This window comes from Sander lucioperca, chromosome 21, assembly GCF_008315115.2.
Source record: "Sander lucioperca isolate FBNREF2018 chromosome 21, SLUC_FBN_1.2, whole genome shotgun sequence".
Taxonomy (NCBI): Eukaryota; Metazoa; Chordata; class Actinopteri; order Perciformes; family Percidae; genus Sander; species Sander lucioperca.
The window spans coordinates 6,959,529-6,980,820 of record NC_050193.1 but is presented as its reverse complement, the minus strand read 5'-3'; the positions used below and the strand labels follow the sequence as shown (position 1 = coordinate 6,980,820).

The window sequence follows — 21,292 nt, the reverse complement described above, 5'->3', positions numbered from 1 at the left end:
GCGAACCAGGAAGCCTTGTGATCCAACGCAGCTGACCGGTTACATCCGCCGGAAACAGGTCACGGTTGCTACATTTATTTGGGTCCCGCTTTGCGAGTACCGTTAGCTCAAATTAACTTCATTAGCTACGTGTGCAGCTAATGCATGCAATACAGTGTCGCTTCTCGAATTGTAGCCTACTCATACTTTGTATCTTTAGTTGGTGAAGAGAGTTGGTGTTACAGCCAGCATCAGCGATGGCGAGCCGCCTCTCTTTTTACACACAGCTCTCCGCCATCATGGAGACGATGGCCAGGTCTGCTCTTAGTCAAGTCTGCAAGCTGGTGGATGAAGACTCGGCCAAGCTCCGGCTAGGCTTGTCTCAACTCCTGGTTGCTAATTCCGCGCTGGCAGAGAAAGTAAACAGTCTGGAGTGCGAACCGACGATTGTGAGAAGCGACTCTCCCAGGTTGTGTAAAAGTTATCGCAGCGTAGGTGTACAAACTGTCTGCCACGGAGACGGGGGGGACGTTCATGGTAAACCGCTCAGATGATTTGAATAGAAATCATCTGCATTGTTTCTGTGTTTGTTGATGTGTTTCCCTGTTCTACCTTAATTGTTTCACTTTTTCTCAGTGTCTGGGTCACCCACCATAGAGGGGATCTTTGGAAAAGATTGGTGTATGAATCTCTGGAAAGACAGAGACCCGTACAGTGTGGAGAGAGACTCACCACAGTCATCTGAGGAAGTAAGAGGAAGATTTAGAGCTATCAAATGTTTGGTACGACTTATAAACGACTTAAATAAAATAAGTCCATAAATCATATACTTAAGTAATGCTTAACTATCGCATGACTCGTGATTTAATGCATTAATTAATACAGGATGTATCATGAATTCCTGTTGCTTACCATAAAAAAAATGGTCAGGTCACTGACTTTATGTGATTAGTTCACACTTAATAGATCATTAGTTAATGTAAAGTCACAGTTACTTTCTACATTCATTAATTTGTGGGTTTAGTGCATCTTTCTCTACTGTGCTACACTCCACTGAAAAGTATTTTGTTAGCATACCAATTAATGTATAAAGTAAGTGTGAATTAACTTTCCTTAAAGGTCCAGTGTGTAACGTGTTTAGTTGTTTATTATCAAAATCTGTGTTGCCCGTTCACAAACAAACAAATATGAATATTTACCACCACCATCAATTCCAAGTATTCTTTTTGGCTTGAAATTTTACATTTGCATTTGCATAAACTGGGGTAGACGCTCCATATTCATGCGCCATCTTGAAATACGTTAGCCGGTAAGGGACATACAGGACATACTGCTCCGCCTTTCGCGTTTTCTCTGTCACATGATAAACTCACAGGTGTTGCTAATGCTGCTAATAGGTATCGTAGCTTCCCGGTGCCGACAAGTTTGAAGAAGAAAACATGGAGGACCACACATATTCAAAATCCAAATTTCAGGAACAGGAGTTCTTCTTCTTCGCCCAGAAAAAGAAAAAGGATATTGAAAAGAGCAAGAGACCAGCTTTTTGAAGCGTGAAGGCTACCGTAGCTGTAATACGTACTTTGAACTGCGTGGTGCGAGAGAGCTGATTGCGATATATGATCTCAATGCAGAAATTCCTACACATTGGACCTTTAACTGATGATCTATCAAGTGTGAACCTCCGTATACAGTCCATGGTGTGAACTAATTACATAAAGTCATAGTGACTTGATCATTAGTTAATGGTGAGCAACAGGAATTCATGATACATCCTGTAATAATTCATACATTAAATCATCACGAGTCATGCATTAGTTAAGCATTACTGAAGTGATATGTACCCTTTATTGTAAAGGTATTGTATTATCTATTATAGTATTATTGTACACTTTATTATAAGGTGTTAACACCTTGTGCAGTGAATGAACAGAAGAGAAATCTAAATCAAATTAATATTTGGTGTGACCACCCTTTGCCTTCAAGACAGCATCAATTCTTCTAGGTACACTTGCACAAAGTTTTTGAAGGAACTCGGCAGGTAGGTTATTCTAAACATCTTGGAGAACTAACAACAGATCTTCTGTGGATGTAAGCTTCCTCAAATCCTTCTGTCTCTTCATGTTATCCCAGATGTTTGGGGTCGTTGTCCTGCTGCAGAATAAATTTGGGGCCAATCATACGCCTCCCTGATGGTATTGCATGATGGATCTGCCTGTATTTCTCAGCATTGAGGACACCATTAATGCTGACCAAATCTCCAACTCCATTTGCAGAAATGCATCCCCAAACTTGCAAGGAACCTCCACCATGCTTCACTGTTGCCTGCAGACACTCATTATTGTACCGCTCTACAGCCCTTCAGCGAACAACCTGCCTTCTGCTACCTTATGCTATCAGTCCAGAGCACCTGCTGCCATTTTTCTGCACACCTGCTGCCATTTTTCTGCACACCAGTCCCTATGTTTTCGTGCATAGTTGAGTTGCTTGGCCTTGTTTCAGTGTCGGAGGTATGGCTTTTTAGCTGCAACTCTTCCATGAAGACCACTTCTGGCCAGACTTCTCCGGACAGTAGATGGGTGTACCTGGGTCCCGCTGGTTTCTGCCAGTTCTGAGCTGATAGCACTGCTGGACTCTGATCTTGCTGATCTTCTGATTTTGAAGGGAAATAAGCTTGATGTGTTTTTCATCTGCTGCACTAAGTTTCCTTGGCCGACCACTGCGTCTACGATCCTCAACGTTCCCTGACTTTTTGCAAGTATACCTTTTTAAGAATTGATGCTGGTTTGAAGGCAAAGGGTAGTAACACGAAATATTGATGTGATTTAGATGTTTTTTTGGTCGCTCACTTTGCATTTTGGAAATTGATAAAAATAAACAATCATTATTTATATTTTTGAAAGCATTCTTAGTTTACAGCATTTTTTCCACACCTGCCTAAGACTTTTGCACATTACTATATATATATATATATATATATATATATATAAACTCTGCTGATGAACATTGAAAAGCAACTGTAATTAAGGCAGGGAGTGTAGAGATTCCCTGATAAATGTCTGAACCATGTAATTTAGGTTATACATTTGTATATTCTAATTTGCAGTCTGTGTCGATGCTGTCCAACCAAATTACTGTAACTGAGATCAAACAGGAGGATTATGTGGAGGACACTGCCAACAGCTGCCTGCAGGAAACACTTAGTACAGAAGGTAAGAGAGTGAAGGAGTGTTAGCATGATGGAATACACAATGCAGATGTAGCAGCTTTAGATGCTTTTTGAGTGTTTGACTTTGTATTTTTATGCAACAGAACATGAAGAAAGCATAGCTGAGGAACCAGAGCAACTGTCGGTCAGTTACTCAGGAAGCACTTGCAGCCTGTCATTTGAGCAGGATGGAGAACAGGTTGTGTGTGCAGGTGGTATTGAAGAACCGACCATACAGTTTGTATCCATCAGTGACACAGAGGAGGCCTTCAGCACTCATATCATTCCAATTGAAGAGGTTGATGATGATGATGATGATGATGATGATTTACAATTTGTTGAAGGAAGTCAGCAAGAGCCAACAATGAATGCTGCAGATGAGCCCAGCCACAACAAACAGCATACATCACCTGCAAACAGCACTGATCTGGATAAAGATTCACATGATGACTTTTATATATTTAATGTAGAAACCGCCAGAGATCCAAACAAATTCACATGTCAAATATGTGGCAGGACATTTTTCCACAAGGGCACTCTAACACTGCACATGAAGTCCCACAAGTCCAACTTTTGCAACATTTGTAAGCAGCATTTCCCTCACAGGAACAAGTTCAACAAGTTGCACAGCTGCGTGCCTCCAGTTGCCTCTCAGAGAGTCAGTAGATCATGCCAGCTGTGCGGGAAGACCTTTGCAAACCCATCAGCTCTGAGGATTCACTATGTTGTCCACACAGGAGAGAAACCTTACAGGTGCAACTTTTGTGGTAAAGGGTTCACCCAGAAAGGCAATCTGAAATGTCACCTTCGGATCCATACTGGAGAGAGACCGTTCTGCTGTGTTAAATGTGGGAAGACATTCACGCAAAAGATCAACCTCAGCCATCATTTAATGACACACATAAATCGTTAAGGTTCGATAGCTAGGAGACATTTTAAAGGCTTAAAGCCTGTCAGGGCCTGATTGTGGGGCAAGAAGAGAAAGAATGCATTGTGTACTACTTCTCACATTAGTGTTAGGGCAGTTAATGTTATGTTTGTGATGTCTTGTAGCCTGTATTGTAGTGTTTAAGTGTTTTTGTCAATTTCAGAATTAAGCACGTTGGTGTTTTAGATGTTTCAGTCCTTACAATAAAACACATGAATGTTCATTTAATTAAACTTTTATTTGATAAAACTCCTTTTAAAGAAGGAAGAAAGAGTGAATTATTTATTTTGTCTAATCTAAACAAAGTTGTCTTAATTCATTTTCATCAGTGGAGTCTTTACATACATGAACGATGCACATCTGATGTAGCTCTGTAAGAAAAAAATCAACCGCACAAGATTTCTTTCTTGGGTAGGGATTATTCTCTCATTCAGTCAGTGTGGTCTGTTCAGGGGAATCACTACAGGCAAAATTGATGCTTAGCACAGATAATTGCTCTGTTTGGGTGTGATGACACAGTACAGAATAAAATATATATGATTTCTAGAACAGAAATGCGTCACATTTAGAAGAAAAAATGACGTTTGGCTTTACTACATTGACAACACATTTTGTCTTTCTACAATTATGATGCAGTCATACAAATACATTTATTTAAAACAGTAACACCATTTAAACCAGAACCCTTTCTGGAAGAAATTTCAATATTATGTAACCAACACACATTAACATTTGTTTGTCAAAGAGATAGAACTACCCACTTTCTATCACTTAAATACCAAGAAATGAGGCATGACATATGCTAAATATAAAGCAACACTGAGACTTGGGCAATGGAGCAAACAGAGGGAGTTTTACTTCTACATTGTTGTGAAGAGGTAGTTTTGAAGATTTATGCTACATGTGTGCAAGCAATGGAGCACTTGTCCAAAGTAAGTATTTTGGCATTATTTGACACAGGCCTTTTGTGGCACGAGACATGATACTGAGGTATGTATAATGGTACCCCAAACATACGAAAACATGCAATGGATAAAATTTATGTATTTTTTGTCATAGGTTGGATGAGCACCTCACAGTAAATGGAAGCCGCAAACATGTCTCATCATGTTTCATCCATGACAAATTCAACAATGAACCCCCTAAGCAATCAAATAAACTGAATCCCACCAATTCCAATAGTGCACTTTCTAGTGTCAGACAGATATTCTCTGTAACTCTGTTTGACTGCTGCCACATTTCTCTCAGCCATAAAACTAAAAACACGTCAAACACAGCACCATCAACAGGCTATACAATAAGCCTTTTTTGATATAGATGGGAGTATTTCATATCTACATTTTCCATCCACATTTGACTTTTGTATAGACATATTGAGCAATACAGAGATCACTTTAGTAGAAGCAGTTCTGACCAGAGTTAGACTTCTTACCAATAACCACGTGGTTTGATCAGTCAATTGAAACACTGGTGGTGATTTAAACCATACTTGTATGCGTAACATTTCCCACAGTCCACACAGCTATAAGGCTTTTCACCGGTGTGTGTTCGAAGATGTATGTTCAGAGAGCTTTTCTGGGAAAAACTTTTTCCACAGTCTGGACAGCTGTAAGGCTTCTCACCCGAGTGCACACGCTGGTGCAGTTTCAGGTAGGTTTTCTGAGCAAACCGCTTCCCGCAAACTGGGCAGCTGAACGGCTTCTCACCGGAGTGTCGCCTGATGTGGACTTTTAAACTGCTTAGATAGTTGAATATTTTCCCACAGAATAAGCACTGAAACCGGTTTGTTGGCTTCACAGGTTTTGGCTGAATATTGAGTTCTTTGGTTGCGTTCATGTGGATATTGTTCGTGAAGTCTGAGTATTCGGCGGTGGCTGAAGGAGGATTTGTGTTGTCAACCAAAGTGCACATTGTTGCATCATCTATCAACTTGTCCATAATTGTTGGCTGTGTGCATTGTTGTGTTTGACTGTCAGCCGTCATGGGAAAGTTGTTTAATTGCCCTGAGTGAAGCTGCAGCTCATCAACAGATCTATGAAGCATGCTGTCCTCGTCAAAAATCCCAACTGTCAAATGAGAATATGGCAGTTAAATCACAAACTATTGAAATTATGACTTTATTTTGTTTCTTTTTAATCCAAACTTACTTTTTCTGTCATCTCCTAGCCTTATCTGCTGGCCAATTGGATGGTCATCATATGTCTCCTCCTTGACAAAGATGAGATCAGGTTCTCTCTCCATTAAGTCTATTGCCTGCCAACAAGCCATGTAAACACAACGATTATTCAGTCAGATTGCATTAAGAGAAAACAAAACCAGCTGGTCGATGATTCACTGACCTGTATCCCCATGCTTGTCATGGTAGCAGCCGGCTCCACGGTCTCTTTTCTTTGAGAGGGGAGTTTTTCTTCTCTCCACAGATCCATGCACCAGTCCTTTCCAAAAACTCCGTCGATAGCTGGCTGCTGCCGTTCTGGAAGAAGAAGCAGATGTGAAATGTGGTCCTCCTATAGATGTAATCACGATCAAATACAACTTAGAACAGCATGTATTAGTGTTTATAATGATGTGAAGACCTGAGTTAAGGTGGCTGTGGTCTACAACAAAGCTAACTAGCTAACGTTAGCCTGTTATGACACAAATACGTTGTTACTCCGCGCTATGGCAACCTACAAACCAGATTACGGACCATCCTGACCTGCAGGGTGTCGGCGGCTGACACTGTTGGCATGTGCAGGATAGGTCTGTGCCTCCCTCGCTGCTCTCAGCTGGACCTCCAGTAAGTAACATCTCTTCTTCAGCGCCTCATTCTCCGTTTTGTGCAGGGAAATCTCGGAGTGAAGGACGGAAGAGCATTCGTCAGCGAGGTTGCCTATTTCAACCAAAGCCGCCTTCGTTAGCTTGTCCAGAACACCGGCTAACTGCGCCCGAAAACTTCGGTTTGTTGTGTCGCACATCATCTCGACAGAGGAGCTTAATATTTCGAAATGTTGGCAAGATTCCTAACGAAACAGCGTTGCTCCTTAATCAATTATGTTTTATAGGTGGGCAGCAAGGGATTGTGGGAAAACTGAATGCTCGCGTACGATTACGAGGACCACCCGAAAGCAGCACAGTATAAAAACCCAGAAAGATTAAAAACGTTTTTTACTTCAGTGGAAATTATATAGATACTTTAAGTCATGTTAGTATTATAAAAAAAAATTGTGTTTAATAATACATTATACATTTATTTTACCCTTTTTTTACACAGCTGAAAATGAAGGGAGGGACTGCTAAAGCAATCATGTTTACCAACTAACCATAAACATACAGTCTACTTTGGTAACACACTATCAGTAGTACTGTTATTAATATCAATATGTACAACTCATTATTAGCATGGTTCTTATGTTTTACAGTCTACGGCGTGGTATAAATTATAACTAACACACATAATGTGTAGACCACTCTTCTTCTGCTAGACATCATTTAAAATCAAGGGTTCACTGCTTTCTAGTGGTAGCAGTGAGGAACTGCAACACCCATTCATTTCGGCTAATAGTTATTGCTCAATATTCACAAGTCATTATCATTATTATTAGTTTAACCAACAATGAAGACATGATGGAATACTAGAACTTCTGGTGAATATTTGTTTAATTTAAATACATATATGAAAGTAGTGACCAACCATATCATGTCACAACATGGTCTCAGTAATCAGAGGTGTCTGGGACCAAACCATTTTATTTATTTATATAAGTGTTGATGTGCCACTAACAAGACTCAAGTCAAGTAAGGCCAATCTAAAGACTTCTAAACATCTATTATATTGATGACTCATTTTCTAGCCTCTAGATTACTGCAACTTGGGTTGTTCTTTTCTTTTTAGGCATTGCCAACTATCAATAAAACAAGAGTGATTAGTTCATTCATCAGTTGTTTTTATACTGTAATATATGTGTGTAGTATTTATACTGCAGCACAATACTAAGGGGATTGGTTGAAACTTAGAAGGGTAGCAGATAACACATAGTGCACATGTTCATCCCATTTGAACAGTAAAAGAAGGTGACACACACTCAAATTTGCATTTGGATTTATTATGCACAAACTATTTCAATCAAACAGCAGAAGTTACATTTGACTGGCTGTTTTAAGTGGTTCCATTTATGAATGTCCCACTAAATGTCGGTACACTAGATTCACTACCATACATGTTCAAACTAGGATCTAGATGTACTGTGAGATGTTTTTTCAAATTACAGTTCTTGGTAAAGCCCTTGCCACATTTGATACAAACAAAAGGTTTTTCTCCGGTGTGTGTACGCTGATGCATATCGAGAGTGCATTTCTGAATAAAGCCCTTTCCACAAATAGGACAGCGGTAGGGCTTCTCCCCAGTGTGTGTGCGCTGGTGTGTGTACAGATGCCCTTTTTGTGCATATCTCTTTCCACACAGTGTGCACCTGAACGGTTTCTCTCCTGTGTGACTTCTCTGGTGTATTTCAAGCTGGCTAAAGCATCTGAAGCTTTTGCCGCACTGCAAGCAGCCAAACCTCTTTGCAGCTGAGTTCCTCAAGTTGTGGAACTTCATATTCCTGGGCACACTTAAGCTTTGGGAGGCAACATTTTGAGTCATGCTTTTCCCAGCCACTAGGTTTGTGTGTGCAGGTGTAAGCTGTGGATTCCACTGTGTTTCCTTCCTCCCTGGTCCAGCGAGAGACGGCTGGGTGCTCATTGTCACAAAGCTGTCAGTAAACAGAGGCTGCTGACGTTCTGGAACGGGTTTGAGACACTGCATCACTTCTGGGCTCTTCCCGGTGTCTGTGAATGTTTTCCTTCCTGTTGACAGCATTATATGAGCATGTTAAAATGTCGAATATTATTGCCCCTAATTGCCCTGATGACGGCCACAAGATGATAGATGAATTTGAACATTATTTCTAAAACCACATATTACGATGAGCAAAGTTCCTAAATCCACGTATTGTCACTCAAGGTCTATTTTATGATACAAAAAGGTATTTTCCTGAGCCAGAATTTGTACTGTGTTTGACACATTGCTGTGAAACCAAACATATATTTAATACTCACTGTTTTCACTTGTCCTATCTTGTTCACAGTCTCTGTTGTCCACCTCTGTCGGCTCTTCTTTTACCACTATCAGTTCAGGCTGCTCTTTCAGTGGGTTTGGGAGCTAGTGAGAGAACAGTGCATGCATTGTTACAAATTAAGGACATGGTACAATATAGTGACATAATATGATCAGTGCAGGACTTACTTCAGTTATGGCATGCTCTTCCGTTTGAAGATGATGCCACTTGCTCATCTCATTGGAACTTATCCTTTCCCACGGACTTTCACTAGGATACAAACTTCGATTAAATACACCAGGCAGGGTGTATATATAACAGCAAAGAGTCATGATTGAATGGAGATGTATTTATGGTGCAAGCACAACACAAACAATAAATCTACATGTAGGCTAAACACAGGAATCAACAAGCCTACCTTTTTATGGCAGGTCTCGTTGTGCTAGACTCCAATATTCCCTCCTCTGAACCGTCCCTCAGCACCGAGCATGCTGCTGCGTCCTGCCTGCCGCCCTGTGCAAGATAAAGCAATTTCTCCATCAGCTGCAGTTTCTCTGTGAGCGAGGCTATTTCATTCCGCCCTCGAGTTATCTCAATTTTTAGCATCTTAGACTCGATGTCGACCAGTTTGCTTATTTCCATTACAGCTGTTTTGGATAACGCGTCCATGATGGAGACGAGCTGTGTCTGGAAAGAGAAGACTGTCGACATGGTTCGTGTAGATTTCTGCTGGGCGCGGAGATGCACACGGACGAGTTGTTGCTGTCAAGCAGCTCTTAATGTTCACTGTAAAATAGTTCAAACGTAATACGCAAGAATAGCTGTGTGCATGTCCATAGAAAGATAGCGAGTGTCTCAAAACTCAAGTGCTTGAAACGGATACAGTATTTCCATCTACCGGCTGGGAGGAGGCACAGCAGCCGTACACAAAGCTACTACGAGCTGTAATGTTGACATAGCTTCTTCCTTGACCTTTCATATCGATACTGTGTGAAATTCACCCAAATTTTCCGAGGTGTTTTGATAATCGCCTGTTGTTTTTAACTTGGTCGATAAGATGAGTTTTTATCATGGATGTATTAAGAGGGTTTTTATGCGGGACTACTTTGTTGGGGACTCCACTGACCAGAATGCAGTGTGGTCTAAACACAGAATGTGATTGGCTGGTGAGAAAACGTTTTAGGAAGTAGCGCGTCGGATTACGTTTTTGCCGACTGAAATTCCTCCTCATGACAATCTGCTGTTGAGATTCCCACTAAAGTAAGGACACTTCTTTTTTCGGAAAGCTGTAGTTTAAGAGCTTAAATGTCAGGTTTGTTTAAGAAATGAGAGTCGCTTATCCTGCATATTTCCGATACATGGCTAGTACAATATCATGCAAAATCAGGATTTGTTTGCTTTTAGCTCATTGACTGGTTTTAGCTCTAGTACTCTCTTTGCACAGTCCCAGCCTAACGTTAAGTAAACAGTATCAATCTAACCAAACTATTTTTAAAAGTAGGGCTTTATTATACAAACAGTTTATGTGGATGATTTTTACAGACACATCATGATGACTTGCAAAACGGTGTTGTAATTGACTTCCTTATATTGCTAAAAACCTTTTTTTTTTCTCTCTCTCTCTCTCTCTCTCTCTCTCTCTCTCTCTCTCTCTCTGTACTACACAGGAACAACTTTATTCAGAAAACTCTCTCATGGCTGGCAGAAGAGTTGTGGTCTTCCCCTCCTCAGCGGAGCTTGGACCGGTGCTGGCCCAACTGGTGAAATCTCGGGCTGAGAAGGCCATCATCTCTCATGGCCGGTTCACCCTGGGGCTCTCTGGAGGAAGTCTTGTGTCCATGCTCAGCAAAGAGCTGCCCGCCCTGCCAGACCTGGACTGCAGCAAGTGGGTGGTTGCTTTCTGTGACGAGCGACTGGTTTCCTTCGATGATCCTGAGAGCACCTATGGGCTGTACAAGGTATCTGTTCGGGAGCGTATTTGTTTGCATGTGTCCTGGTTACATTATTGAACTGTTTTAAATGTATTTATTTACCGTTGTGTTTTAGATACTGTGGGTATTTCATGTCTTGCTGTATTGTTGTGTGTCTCGTCCTTATGTCTGTCTGCTGGCTGTACAAACAATTGCCCCTCTGGGACAATAAAGTTACCTTGAACTTGATTAATGTATGGTATTCTATTCCATTGGGGTCAACTGTAAGCCTTTGTTTCCATCCAGGGTCAGTTGTTTTCCAAGGTCAACATTCCTGACAGTGGGATCTTAACCATTGACTCCTCTCTGGCAGTCAACGAGTGTGCTGAGGACTATACCCGCAAATTGAAGGAGGTGCAGGCATCTTTACTGTTCTGTGACCCCATGCATGTTCTTTTAGATTTTAATATTTTGCAGAATGTTTACCGTTTTGTTTTGCTACTTTCAAATACACAGGCCTTCCCAGATGGTGACTTCCCAGTGTTTGACCTGTTACTGCTGGGTATGGGACCTGATGGACACACCTGTTCCCTCTTCCCAGACCACCCTCTCCTGGAGGTGAGGGCAATACTTTAGTGAAACTGTCAGAACAGGCAGAATTTGTAATGTCTGACTGTATGTCTGTCACAGTCTTGTCTTGAGTGCAGAAAGACACCCCTTCTCTGATTCTTCACCATACACATCTTAAGAGGATTCAGTTGATTAAACCAATTATGCATCAAAGCTTTGTTTGGAATACATTTATTATATTTAATTAAAAAACACAAGTTTCATATGTTTTGTACTGTCATTATAATTCTAAAAACATAAATCCACATGTAAAATCATGTTGGACTCATTTGACACTGGTCATTAAATTGCAAGGCTCTGGCCATTCTGCATATTTTTCTGTAAATCATACCTCTGTTGTAGAAATATGGATTTTTTTTTCTACAGTAGGCATAGGAAACACATTATTTAATTTAATTCTGACAGCCATGCTAAGTAAGGTCTGCAGGCATTTTGGGGTACTTTGATGTGGTCCCTGTTTTGCTAGTCTAGAAGAACAATGTGTGTTTTGCCTGCATTTTTCAAGACACTCCCATGACCAGTTATGGATCATTGATAGGTTTTGTTTTTAGCACAACTTGAAATGTGTGGTTTGCACTGTCACCCCTTGTTACACCTCTGTGTGGCAATCTTCCTCATGTTCTATCGTACATTTGACAGTTGCAGTATAGTCTTGGGTTGTGGTTTTCACATTGCCACTTTTATGGCTATACAGTTCACATAATGATGATTGGGTTTTGGTGTACCCGTATTCAGGAAACCAAGAAGATTGTGGCCCCCATCAGCGACTCTCCCAAACCACCGCCACAGCGCGTAACTATGACCTTTCCAGTGGTGAACTCTGCACACTGTGTGGCTTTTGTATCAACAGGAGGAAGCAAAGCACCCGTTTTAAAGGTATATTTTCTATATAGTCTTTCATTGAACACATTTCATATTCATAATCCTAAAAGTCTCCTGTTTCCATGGCACAATAAATCATTTCAGACAAGGGCATGTTTAGACACAAAACCCATTTGTTATTAGATAGAGAAAAAAATGAGTAATGCAAAAACAAAAACCATGCACAGAATCACTGAGATAGACTCTGCAGGTCCAATTATATGACTCAACAGTTACAATTATAGATAGACAGTGCCTAGCTGAAAACCATGTCAGGACTAAAAATAAACTAAAAAAGTGAAAGGAACATGAACTTTAGCACAAATGTAGGTCTGTATTCTGTTACAGATGACTAAAAACAATAATCTGATCAGCGGTTTTATGACCCACTGGCCTAGCAGAACTATGGTTCATACTGAGTTATGTAACAATGTTTTGTTTCTTGCAGGAAGTGCTAGAGGGTAGAGAGGGTCCAGCGTTTCCAGCGGCCCGTGTTGTCCCGACTAACGGCGAGCTGTTCTGGCTTGTTGATGACCCTGCAGCTGCCTCCTTAACTATCCAGGTAGAAAGGCTAGGCTCGGGGGCCAAACTCTAGAGCTTTCCATCTGCCAAATGAAGGCTTAAGGTCAACACTGGTGTGAAAACCTGAATGAAGGAACTGAAAAATGGTGCAAAACATTCCTACTTTCACATTCAAATGGTTTATGTAGGTGAGATCGTAAGAGAGGAAATGGAGATGAACAAAAAAAAAAGTGTGTGTGTGACACCATACATTTCTTGTGTGTGTGTGTGTGTGTGTGTGTGTGTGTGTGTGTGTGTGTGTGTGTGTGTGTCTGGAGGAGACCTTTTAAATTTAGATTTTCTCGGTTGTGAAGTTTAGGAAATTGGATGTTCATAAAACACAAAACAGTCCACTTATATGACAAAGTTATTATATTGATGCACTGTAAAGAAAAAAAATAAGAAGCTATATTTGTTGTGATTCTCAGCTCTGAGTTGCCTTCCCACCCTTTGTAAAATATCCAATAAAGTTACCTCTGACACTGAAAATGAATCCTCATTTGGAACTTGGGTGCATTACAACCATCTATAACACTTAATTTAATTGGCAATTTAGAGAAATAAAATGTTTATCAAACATTTGCCTTTTGTGTTTAATGTACAGTCTTGCTCACTTGTCCATCCCCTTTAAGATCGTTGCTCATCCCACCACCCCTTTAAAGCTCAACTTTGCAGTGTGGTCACATCAGGAGCTACTGCACAGATTTAGCTGTCCTGTGATGGCTGCACAAAGTAAAGAGGCAACTAACCTATAGTGTCTCACTACGAGCCACAACTGTCACCTAACGTTACCTGGATTAGTTTTTTCTTATTCATTTATTGTCGCAATGCACGGGCTCGCCTGCCTCCCCGCCGCCCTGCTTCTCTTGCTGCTCTACTGTACTCCTGCTCGGGGATATTTTGCGGAGGAGCGCTGGAGCCCCGAGTCTTCGCTCCTCGCTCCCCGGATCCTCGTCGCCCTCATCTGCAGAAACTCCGAGCACTCTCTGCCGTATTTCCTCGGTACTATTGAGCGCCTCAACTATCCCAAGGAGCGTATGGCTTTGTGGTAAGTTGATACTAGGATGTTCGTTTTCTCGCAAGCTAGTAACGATAAGCAGCTAACGTTAATAGTTCAAATATAACGTCCATGTTTTTAGCTAAGGTTAAAAAGTTGTATTTATTTCCTAAGGTCCCTTCCTTAAAGTTACTATTTGCATAACGGTGCATTGCTGATTGTTCAGCTGAGTTTTGGGGAATTCTTCTGAGTAAAAATGGGGTGGGCCCGCAGAAAATGATGGGGTAACTTATTAACGTTAATATCAATGTTAGCCAAGTTGTGTTTGCGGGTTAAACGTGTCCAGCAAATCTCAACAAGCCGGAAAACAACGAAGAACTATCGCCGTCTTCATATCACGAATGGACATTTAAAGCAACCTTAGGTAGCCACTGTTGGACAGAGGTGAGCACATCTGGTCACTGCTCATCAGAGGGGCCATGCATGCATTGATCTGTATACGTGGAGGGGAGAGGAAGGAACTGATTTGGCCACGAGGGGAGCTGTATGATTTAACATAATTCCTAACAAAGTGACTTATTGTTGTGTCTGCACTGTCCATTAATACACACACATTTAACTCAAGGCTACCTCTGTTCTTCATCTCCAATAGCCCGTATCACCTCCTGACAACCAGTTAGGCCTGTGTAATGTAGGCTGTATTCAGTGGAGGGATTGATTCCCACCCAGGATCATGTCAGGGGCAGATCCATTTTATAGCCCACATATCTCCATCTTGTAAAGCTTTAGCCCTAGGGAAATACCAACGGTGAAGAGTTTTGTTGGCTATAGGGGAAGTGAAAATTAATAACTTCTCTTCCAGCACTAACTATGACAAAAAAGTAACCATTAGCTAGCTTTACTGCATTCTGTTTTAGCCCTCTTAAGGGCATTTGGTGTAATTCATTAGAAATAAAAGCATGACATGGTACAATTTAGCCTATTTAGCTTTGTGCAGGGACAGTGCAACTATCAATATTATCTACATGCTACATGGTTATGGAGACTAAAACCTAGTTGTATTATGCCCTATTTTGGCTCACTAAATATGTTTCTGTCTGTCATTTTCCAGGGCTAACACAGTAACATTCTAAGACAATTCTTTTGTGGGAAGTGCAAATAGGTGTTATAGACCATTTAAACATCTGTCTACCATGCTCAGGCAAAGTTGAGGGAGGTGAAAGGGAGGTGTTTCTCACATAATAACTAAACAACATGTTCCAACAGCCCACCCATGCTTATACCCTCATAGCTCTTAGCAGTTTGCATGACTGTCTGGAGGGCTCAGAGAGGTATATGCTCTTCACTCACTAATTTGAAGTTTATTTCCCCCCTTTATTTAGGGGCTTTTAAATGAGTGGAATTGGTTGATTGCTCCTTTTTTATTTGGTGGTCATCAAACTCTTCTGTAAATATGGCTGAGGTAAAGAGTTTTGTTTTGAAATGTTCTGCAAGCACATTAAGCTACATCTGTAAAATGCTAACAATTGCGAGATGTTGTAAACACTACATGCTGTAAGCTTTTTGCTGAAGCTTTTTCGCAGCTGCTTGTATGTAAGCATGCCTAGGCTAAAGTTTAATTTAAGTCTTGGGTGTCTGCATTTAGCCCTGCATTTCTACTCGTAAGAGAGCAATGATACGCCAGATCTAAGTGAAACACCACTTATAGATGTATGTTTGGAGCACCATCATTCAAAACTATGCTTTTAATAAATATTTATTTGAGATGGACATGAGGCGGAAGAGTCAGTGTAATTCAAACTTTGAGAATTTGGAAGGATGGACAGCAGGAGTGAGGGATGAAATGGTTTAGCAACCAGCTGTTGTGTTCTCACGGATCCATGTGAAATCTTGTCAAGAGAACCCAGCCTGGCTGTCGTCCCACCAAGCAAGAGACAAACTCGGCTGTAGTGCAGATGTTCTTTTTGCAGCCAAGCCTGTTAGCCTAAAATACAACACATGGCTAAAGAGAAGGAAGGCTGTGGATGTTGTTTATTTAATTTGGTTTCCTTATTTTATTTCCTTGATTCCTTATTCCTTAAATTGTGATGTGCTACCATAAACAATCAACTAGGATATCAACTAGGTGTACAGTGTGTGTTTTTGTTTTGTGGCGATGGTATCATTAACGCCTGTGTCAGTTCCCACAGCGGCAGACAATGTGCTTACTAAAAGTGAACACTGGGCTATTGTTATTTGAGTCATGGTATCGTCTTTCAACTCTTGTCTCAGCTTGGATCCAGTCAGTTATTAGTGCAACATTCAACCAATGTTACTGTTTTTCACTCAGTTGTAGATCATGTTTAACCCCTCTGATGTCAAATAGACAATAAAGTTAATTCTAATCATTTACATTTGGTGTTTAATGACAGGGTAGCAACTGATCATAACGAGGACAACACCACAGCCATTTTGCGTGACTGGCTTGTCAAGATGAAGAGCCTTTACCATTATGTGGAGTGGAGGCCAAAAGAGGAACCCAGGTTGGTTATTTACTAGAGTTTCTGGTGATATTTTTGTGTTGCTCACAGAGCCGATAGTCTGATTAGTATCCAAATGTCTCCTGTAGACATTATCAGAGTGAAGATGGTCCAAAGCAATGGACAGACCTCCGTTATGAGCATGTGATGAAGCTTCGGCAAGTAGCACTGGAGTCAGCTCGTGAGATGTGGGCGGACTACTTTATGGTAGGTCAACAAAGCTACTCTTTACAGGCACAAAACTAAGCACAATGACACTGAACAATTTTCCATTTTAAACATTGAGCCAAGAGTCAAGTCCAAAGCACCAGCACAGTGGTAATTTAAGCACTGGGAAGTGTGTCAAAAATGTACCCGCTTTTTATTTTTCTGTCTCCTGTGGTTAAAGTTTATCTGGTCTGGTTCATCTGGATCCTTTACACTGACACAAATCTTGTCTCAACATGAGCTGTATTTTAAAATAAAGCACTTTTCTATTTGTATTCCCTAGCCCAGCCCACATAATCGAGCTTCAGTGGGGTATAATTTAAAGCAAAGTACATCCAGAATTGCAATAATTTTTTGGAAACTCTTATCCTTCTGGGGTTTGTTAGTGCCCCATTTACCCTCGTGACCTTTAAGTATATATTTTGAAGATTCCTGAGTCAATTGATGGTGTGCCTTATAGACTTCTTTGACAATTCACAAACATATTTTACAGTTTATCTCCTTCTCCTTGTGTAGTTGGTGGACTGTGATAACCTCCTCACCAATCCCGATGTGTTGTGGAAGCTCATGAGAGAAAACAAGACTGTCATAGCTCCGATGCTTGAATCCCGTGCAGCGTATTCAAACTTCTGGTGCGGGATGACCTCCCAGGTACTTTGTTGATGATTGGGTGTACATGCTTGTGTATGTCAAGTGTTTGTTTGATTTAATGAATGCTCTTAAAACCTCTTGGCTTCTTCAGGGTTACTATAAGCGCACTCCTGCCTACATACCCATGAGAAAGCAGGTGCGCAAGGGCTGTTTTGCGGTTCCCATGGTCCACTCCACCTTCCTGATAGACCTCAGGAAAGAGGCGTCCAGGCAGCTGGCCTTTCACCCACCACACCCAGAATACAGCTGGGCTTTTGATGACATCATTGTGTTTGCTTTCTCTGCTCGGATGGCAGGTATTTTACAATTCAATGCTTAAATCTACACATTTGTCCTTTTACCTTTTCAACCTAAATGGTGTGACTTCATATTGACGAAACGTTTTCATCCTCTGCTCTCTACAGATGTCCAAATGTTTGTATGTAATAAAGAGACCTATGGTTACTTTCCTGTGCCACTGCGATCCCACAATACCTTGCAAGACGAAGTTGACAGTTTTGTGCACTCCCTGCTGGAGGCTAATGGTGAGTAGCTTGCATTCAGACTAAGGGCTGTACTTTTGCATCTAACTCCCTTTTTTCCATGAGCTTGAAGTCTGTATTCTACTTCCTGCTGCTTTATCTAATGATCACTATCAGCATGGGTTTCTTCTTATTATATATTTTATACCATTTCTGCATCCATCTTCCCTCTCACTGTGTAGTGCGAAATCCCCCGGTGATGCCTTCCAAATACATACCTCTTCCTAGAAAACAACCCGACAAACTGGGCTTTGATGAGGTGAGTATCGAGTGACGTGAAGATGGAGTCTGCAAAAATGGCCCTCTATCCACTTCTGTGCTGAATGCCTCCCCCTGTTGTTAGAAATCTGTAATTACATTGACTGGCTCCACTGTTGCCCATGTGCAGGTGTTCATGATAAACCTGCAGAGGCGAACTGACCGCCGAGAACGTATGTTGAGGGCATTATACAAGCAGGAGATTGCTTGTAAGGTCATTGCAGCTGTAGATGGAAAGTAAGTTCACTCTATTTAATGATTACTTTACACTTATATAGTACTTAGTTATCACATGTTTTTCCTTACCATTTTGTCACATTTGTTCTTCTCTATTTCAGGGCGATGAATATCAGTGAAGTTCAAGCTATGGGCATCCACATGCTCCCTGGATACAGTGACCCCTATCACGGTCGCCCACTAACGAAGGGAGAGCTGGGATGTTTCCTTTCCCACTATAACGTCTGGAAAGAGGTGAACCCCAGAAGCCAAGCATGTGAAAGTTTGTGAACTAGACAGATGGGTGAGTGATTGATAAATCTGTGTCTGGCTTTAGATTGTGGAGCGACGCCTGGACACCTCCCTGGTGATTGAAGATGACCTGCGCTTCGAGATCTTCTTCAAACGGCGCTTGATGAACTTAATGAGGGAGGTGAAGGATGAAGGACTGGACTGGGATCTCATGTGAGTTTGTGCTTCCTTCACAATCTTTGATTTTTCTTTCCTTGATTCTCTAAGTTTGCAATTGCTTCTCAATCCTCCTTTCTATTTCTTTCTTCCAGTTATATTGGTCGGAAGAGAATGCAAGTGGATCACCCAGAGAAAGCAGTGCCTAATATACGCAACATAGTGGAAGCAGACTATTCATATTGGACACTAGGCTATATGATATCATTACAAGGTGCAGAGAAGCTTTTGAAAGCAGAACCACTAAAGAGGATTTTGCCAGTGGATGAGTTTCTTCCTATCATGTACAATAAACACCCTGTGTAAGTGTACTCTACCCAGTACAAGTACACACACACACACACACACACACACACACACAACATACACTTCTACTCAGCAGTTTGGCCCTTTTTCCTTTTCTTGACATTATCTTCTCATCCACAGGTCTGATTATATGGAACAGTTTGAAACCAGGGACCTGAAGGCATTTTCAGCTGAGCCTCTTCTAGTGTATCCAACACACTACACGGGCGACAAAGGCTACATCAGCGACACTGAGACCTCCACAGTGTGGGACAATGACAAGGTCCGTACAGACTGGGACAGAGCACGCTCAGGAAAAACTGGGGAGCAGGCTGAGATCAGCACCGAGGCTCAGAACTCAGATGTGCTCCAGTCGCCTTTGGACAGCACAGCAAGGGACGAACTATGAGAAGAACTGAATGAGACCCTTGCAGAATTTTACAAACCACCTATGTTTCGTCTCTTATACTTTGATTTTGCATCACAGCAGGGATGTGACATCAAAGTTGTAGATTTTAGATTTTAATTTATCTATGTGTGACAAGTAAATGAGGGATCAGGTGTGTTTTCTGTCACATTGTCCATTTGTAGATTTTATTTTATAAAGGCACTAGACTTGCCATTTGGAATGGCATTTGCAGTACCCAACTTCTGTCTGTCATACAGAAATGAACCTATATATTAGCAAAGAATGTAATTGGACTGTTGCATTTCAGTCATCAGGCAGTTAACGTTGTCCTAATTTGAGATTACACTGTGAAATGTTTTTTTTTATAAATTTCTCAAAACTACAAATGAATTGAGCTGTTACCACGCTGTATGTCTCTGAGCAAAAATCAAGACTTTCGCAGACATTCATTCTTAAATCAATCATTTTATCATAGTTATAGTCATAGTTATCATTCTAAATGTATTGGTCCAAGAGGAGAAACATCTGCATGTCTTTTGCTTTGATCTTTAGTATTTTGTCTTTTTAAACTTCATATTGCTATGTTTTGAATAATCATTAGCCAACACTTTGCAGCAGAACACACAAGCAGCTGATGCAGTCAAGTCTATATATACCAAATGCTATTCATTATTCCTGTGTCCCAATCACTTTGGGATTGTTTCAACCCACTGTTGACGTGGCTATAGACGGGACAAACTGCTGTTAACGCCTCAGACTTGTGGTTTGGGAGTAGCATGGTTATAAATGTCCTTAAAGTTCCCTATAAAAGGATCTACCCAACGACGTCCAAACACGTATTAGTCTCCACCTCTTAATTATTTTCAGTTATATCTGAATTTGAACATTTTGGGTGAGGAAAACCTGATAAAAGGCCCCTGCAAAAGAGAACATACAGTTTGTATAATCTTACATTTTACAGAGTATTTATTCTGTCATGATTTCGCCCCATATGGCTACACTAAATCCCCCAGGAATTTGATTTGAGTATTAATGGGAGCACAACAATGTTTGTTGTGCATTGTGCCAACATGAAATAAAATGTTTTATTTAAAAAAAAAAGTTGAATTTGTGATTAGTGTAATATTAGATATTATTATGCTGTTATAACCAATTACCTCTGTTAATGTTGGTTGTGCAAATTTAACTTTACTTTAGCAAGTTACAAGTTAAGTGTGACCACTAATTGAGACCTCATTTACACCTCATGTGCACTGTGAACTGCATTTGGATCTCCCGAAACGGCGGTGATTCATTGCATGTATATGTCATATAAGCACGTAGCACTGAGTTTGCTCTCACTTGTTTTATCTTGGTAACCCTCGAGGTGTCATCGTTTTACTAACACTGCTTCAACTGTGAAGCTGTGAAGGTTGTACTGTATGTTGGACAGACAGTACAGTACAACCTAATTCTCTTTTCTTCATTAAGTAAAGAAGAGCTTACCAATGTATGTATTCTTATGCAGTATAGGTGACTATCAGTGTTACACCAATCCCTGCCAATATAAAGGTCTGTTATGGATGTCACATCTTACAAATCTGTAATTTGTAAAAAAAAAAAAAAAATA

The 21,292-nt window shown here is 40.8% G+C and overlaps 5 protein-coding genes across 10 annotated transcripts; 3 read left to right on the top strand and 2 right to left on the bottom strand.

Annotated features, from left to right (window-relative positions):
• Positions 1-187: 187 nt before the first annotated feature.
• Positions 188-4,379, top strand: LOC116059462 (zinc finger protein 717-like). The gene is made up of 4 exons (XM_031312552.2): positions 188-516; positions 616-728; positions 3,083-3,188; positions 3,289-4,379. The coding sequence occupies exons 1-4, from the start codon at positions 237-239 to the stop codon at positions 4,095-4,097; spliced, it is 1,308 nt and encodes a 435-aa protein (XP_031168412.2). The 5' UTR covers positions 188-236; the 3' UTR covers positions 4,098-4,379.
• On the bottom strand, positions 4,336-7,248 carry LOC116059454 (gastrula zinc finger protein XlCGF48.2-like). Of its 3 annotated transcripts, XR_004896265.1 has the most exons (5): positions 6,811-7,247; positions 6,452-6,585; positions 6,261-6,365; positions 5,405-6,185; positions 4,336-5,357 (listed from the first exon to the last, which is right to left on the bottom strand). XR_004896265.1 is itself a non-coding variant. In XM_035997109.1 (4 exons), the coding sequence occupies exons 1-4, from the start codon at positions 7,070-7,072 to the stop codon at positions 5,568-5,570; spliced, it is 1,119 nt and encodes a 372-aa protein (XP_035853002.1). In that variant the 5' UTR covers positions 7,073-7,248; the 3' UTR covers positions 4,336-5,567. The 3 variants fall into 3 exon arrangements, 2 of the variants coding, with proteins under 2 accessions (XP_035853002.1, XP_031168398.1); XM_035997109.1 differs by having other exon boundaries at positions 4,336-6,185; positions 6,811-7,248; XM_031312538.2 differs by having other exon boundaries at positions 4,336-6,178; positions 6,260-6,365.
• pgls (6-phosphogluconolactonase) lies at positions 6,782-13,343 on the top strand. 3 transcript variants are annotated; one of them, XM_031312560.2, is made up of 6 exons: positions 6,782-6,891; positions 10,858-11,148; positions 11,407-11,514; positions 11,617-11,718; positions 12,466-12,606; positions 13,040-13,343. In XM_031312560.2, the coding sequence occupies exons 2-6, from the start codon at positions 10,885-10,887 to the stop codon at positions 13,184-13,186; spliced, it is 762 nt and encodes a 253-aa protein (XP_031168420.1). In that variant the 5' UTR covers positions 6,782-6,891; positions 10,858-10,884; the 3' UTR covers positions 13,187-13,343. The 3 variants fall into 3 exon arrangements, with proteins under 3 accessions (XP_031168420.1, XP_031168419.1, XP_031168422.1); XM_031312559.2 differs by lacking the exon at positions 6,782-6,891 and adding an exon at positions 10,312-10,450; XM_031312562.2 differs by lacking the exon at positions 6,782-6,891 and adding an exon at positions 10,463-10,502.
• On the bottom strand, positions 8,177-10,200 carry LOC116059451 (gastrula zinc finger protein XlCGF52.1-like). 2 transcript variants are annotated; one of them, XM_035997108.1, is made up of 4 exons: positions 9,609-10,200; positions 9,379-9,472; positions 9,192-9,294; positions 8,177-8,939 (listed from the first exon to the last, which is right to left on the bottom strand). In XM_035997108.1, exons 1-4 carry the CDS (start codon positions 9,899-9,901, stop codon positions 8,251-8,253), a joined length of 1,179 nt encoding a protein of 392 aa, XP_035853001.1. In that variant the 5' UTR covers positions 9,902-10,200; the 3' UTR covers positions 8,177-8,250. The 2 variants fall into 2 exon arrangements, with proteins under 2 accessions (XP_035853001.1, XP_031168393.1); XM_031312533.2 differs by having other exon boundaries at positions 9,379-9,460.
• Positions 13,344-13,979: 636 nt separating the features above from the next.
• colgalt1a (collagen beta(1-O)galactosyltransferase 1a) lies at positions 13,980-20,112 on the top strand. The gene is made up of 12 exons (XM_031312515.2): positions 13,980-14,200; positions 16,561-16,671; positions 16,758-16,875; positions 17,392-17,526; positions 17,618-17,822; positions 17,931-18,050; positions 18,230-18,306; positions 18,436-18,542; positions 18,644-18,776; positions 18,859-18,986; positions 19,085-19,291; positions 19,416-20,112. The coding sequence occupies exons 1-12, from the start codon at positions 13,980-13,982 to the stop codon at positions 19,681-19,683; spliced, it is 1,830 nt and encodes a 609-aa protein (XP_031168375.1). The 3' UTR covers positions 19,684-20,112.
• The last annotated feature ends 1,180 nt before the right edge of the window (positions 20,113-21,292 follow it).

What these genes read in the sequence shown, in the direction of transcription:
- LOC116059454 (XM_035997109.1), bottom strand. Translation starts at nt 7,072, where the DNA reads ATGATGTGCGACACAACAAACCGAAGTTTTCGGGCGCAGTTAGCCGGT. An exon ending in CAGCCGCCGACACCCTGCAG is followed by an intron (nt 6,586 to 6,810) that starts GTCAGGATGGTC and finishes TTCTTCTTCCAG; the next exon opens with AACGGCAGCAGCCAGCTATC. An exon ending in GGCTAGGAGATGACAGAAAA is followed by an intron (nt 6,186 to 6,260) that starts AGTAAGTTTGGA and finishes CCATATTCTCAT; the next exon opens with TTGACAGTTGGGATTTTTGA.
- LOC116059462 (XM_031312552.2), top strand. Translation starts at nt 237, where the DNA reads ATGGCGAGCCGCCTCTCTTTTTACACACAGCTCTCCGCCATCATGGAG. An exon ending in AGACGGGGGGGACGTTCATG is followed by an intron (nt 517 to 615) that starts GTAAACCGCTCA and finishes ACTTTTTCTCAG; the next exon opens with TGTCTGGGTCACCCACCATA. An exon ending in CACCACAGTCATCTGAGGAA is followed by an intron (nt 729 to 3,082) that starts GTAAGAGGAAGA and finishes TCTAATTTGCAG; the next exon opens with TCTGTGTCGATGCTGTCCAA.
- LOC116059451 (XM_035997108.1), bottom strand. Translation starts at nt 9,901, where the DNA reads ATGTCGACAGTCTTCTCTTTCCAGACACAGCTCGTCTCCATCATGGAC. An exon ending in ACGAGACCTGCCATAAAAAG is followed by an intron (nt 9,473 to 9,608) that starts GTAGGCTTGTTG and finishes ATTTAATCGAAG; the next exon opens with TTTGTATCCTAGTGAAAGTC. An exon ending in AGATAGGACAAGTGAAAACA is followed by an intron (nt 8,940 to 9,191) that starts GTGAGTATTAAA and finishes TGCTGTCAACAG; the next exon opens with GAAGGAAAACATTCACAGAC.
- pgls (XM_031312560.2), top strand. Translation starts at nt 10,885, where the DNA reads ATGGCTGGCAGAAGAGTTGTGGTCTTCCCCTCCTCAGCGGAGCTTGGA. An exon ending in CAGACCACCCTCTCCTGGAG is followed by an intron (nt 11,719 to 12,465) that starts GTGAGGGCAATA and finishes ACCCGTATTCAG; the next exon opens with GAAACCAAGAAGATTGTGGC. An exon ending in GCAAAGCACCCGTTTTAAAG is followed by an intron (nt 12,607 to 13,039) that starts GTATATTTTCTA and finishes TGTTTCTTGCAG; the next exon opens with GAAGTGCTAGAGGGTAGAGA.
- colgalt1a (XM_031312515.2), top strand. Translation starts at nt 13,980, where the DNA reads ATGCACGGGCTCGCCTGCCTCCCCGCCGCCCTGCTTCTCTTGCTGCTC. An exon ending in AAGGAGCGTATGGCTTTGTG is followed by an intron (nt 14,201 to 16,560) that starts GTAAGTTGATAC and finishes GTTTAATGACAG; the next exon opens with GGTAGCAACTGATCATAACG. An exon ending in ACTATAACGTCTGGAAAGAG is followed by an intron (nt 18,777 to 18,858) that starts GTGAACCCCAGA and finishes GTCTGGCTTTAG; the next exon opens with ATTGTGGAGCGACGCCTGGA.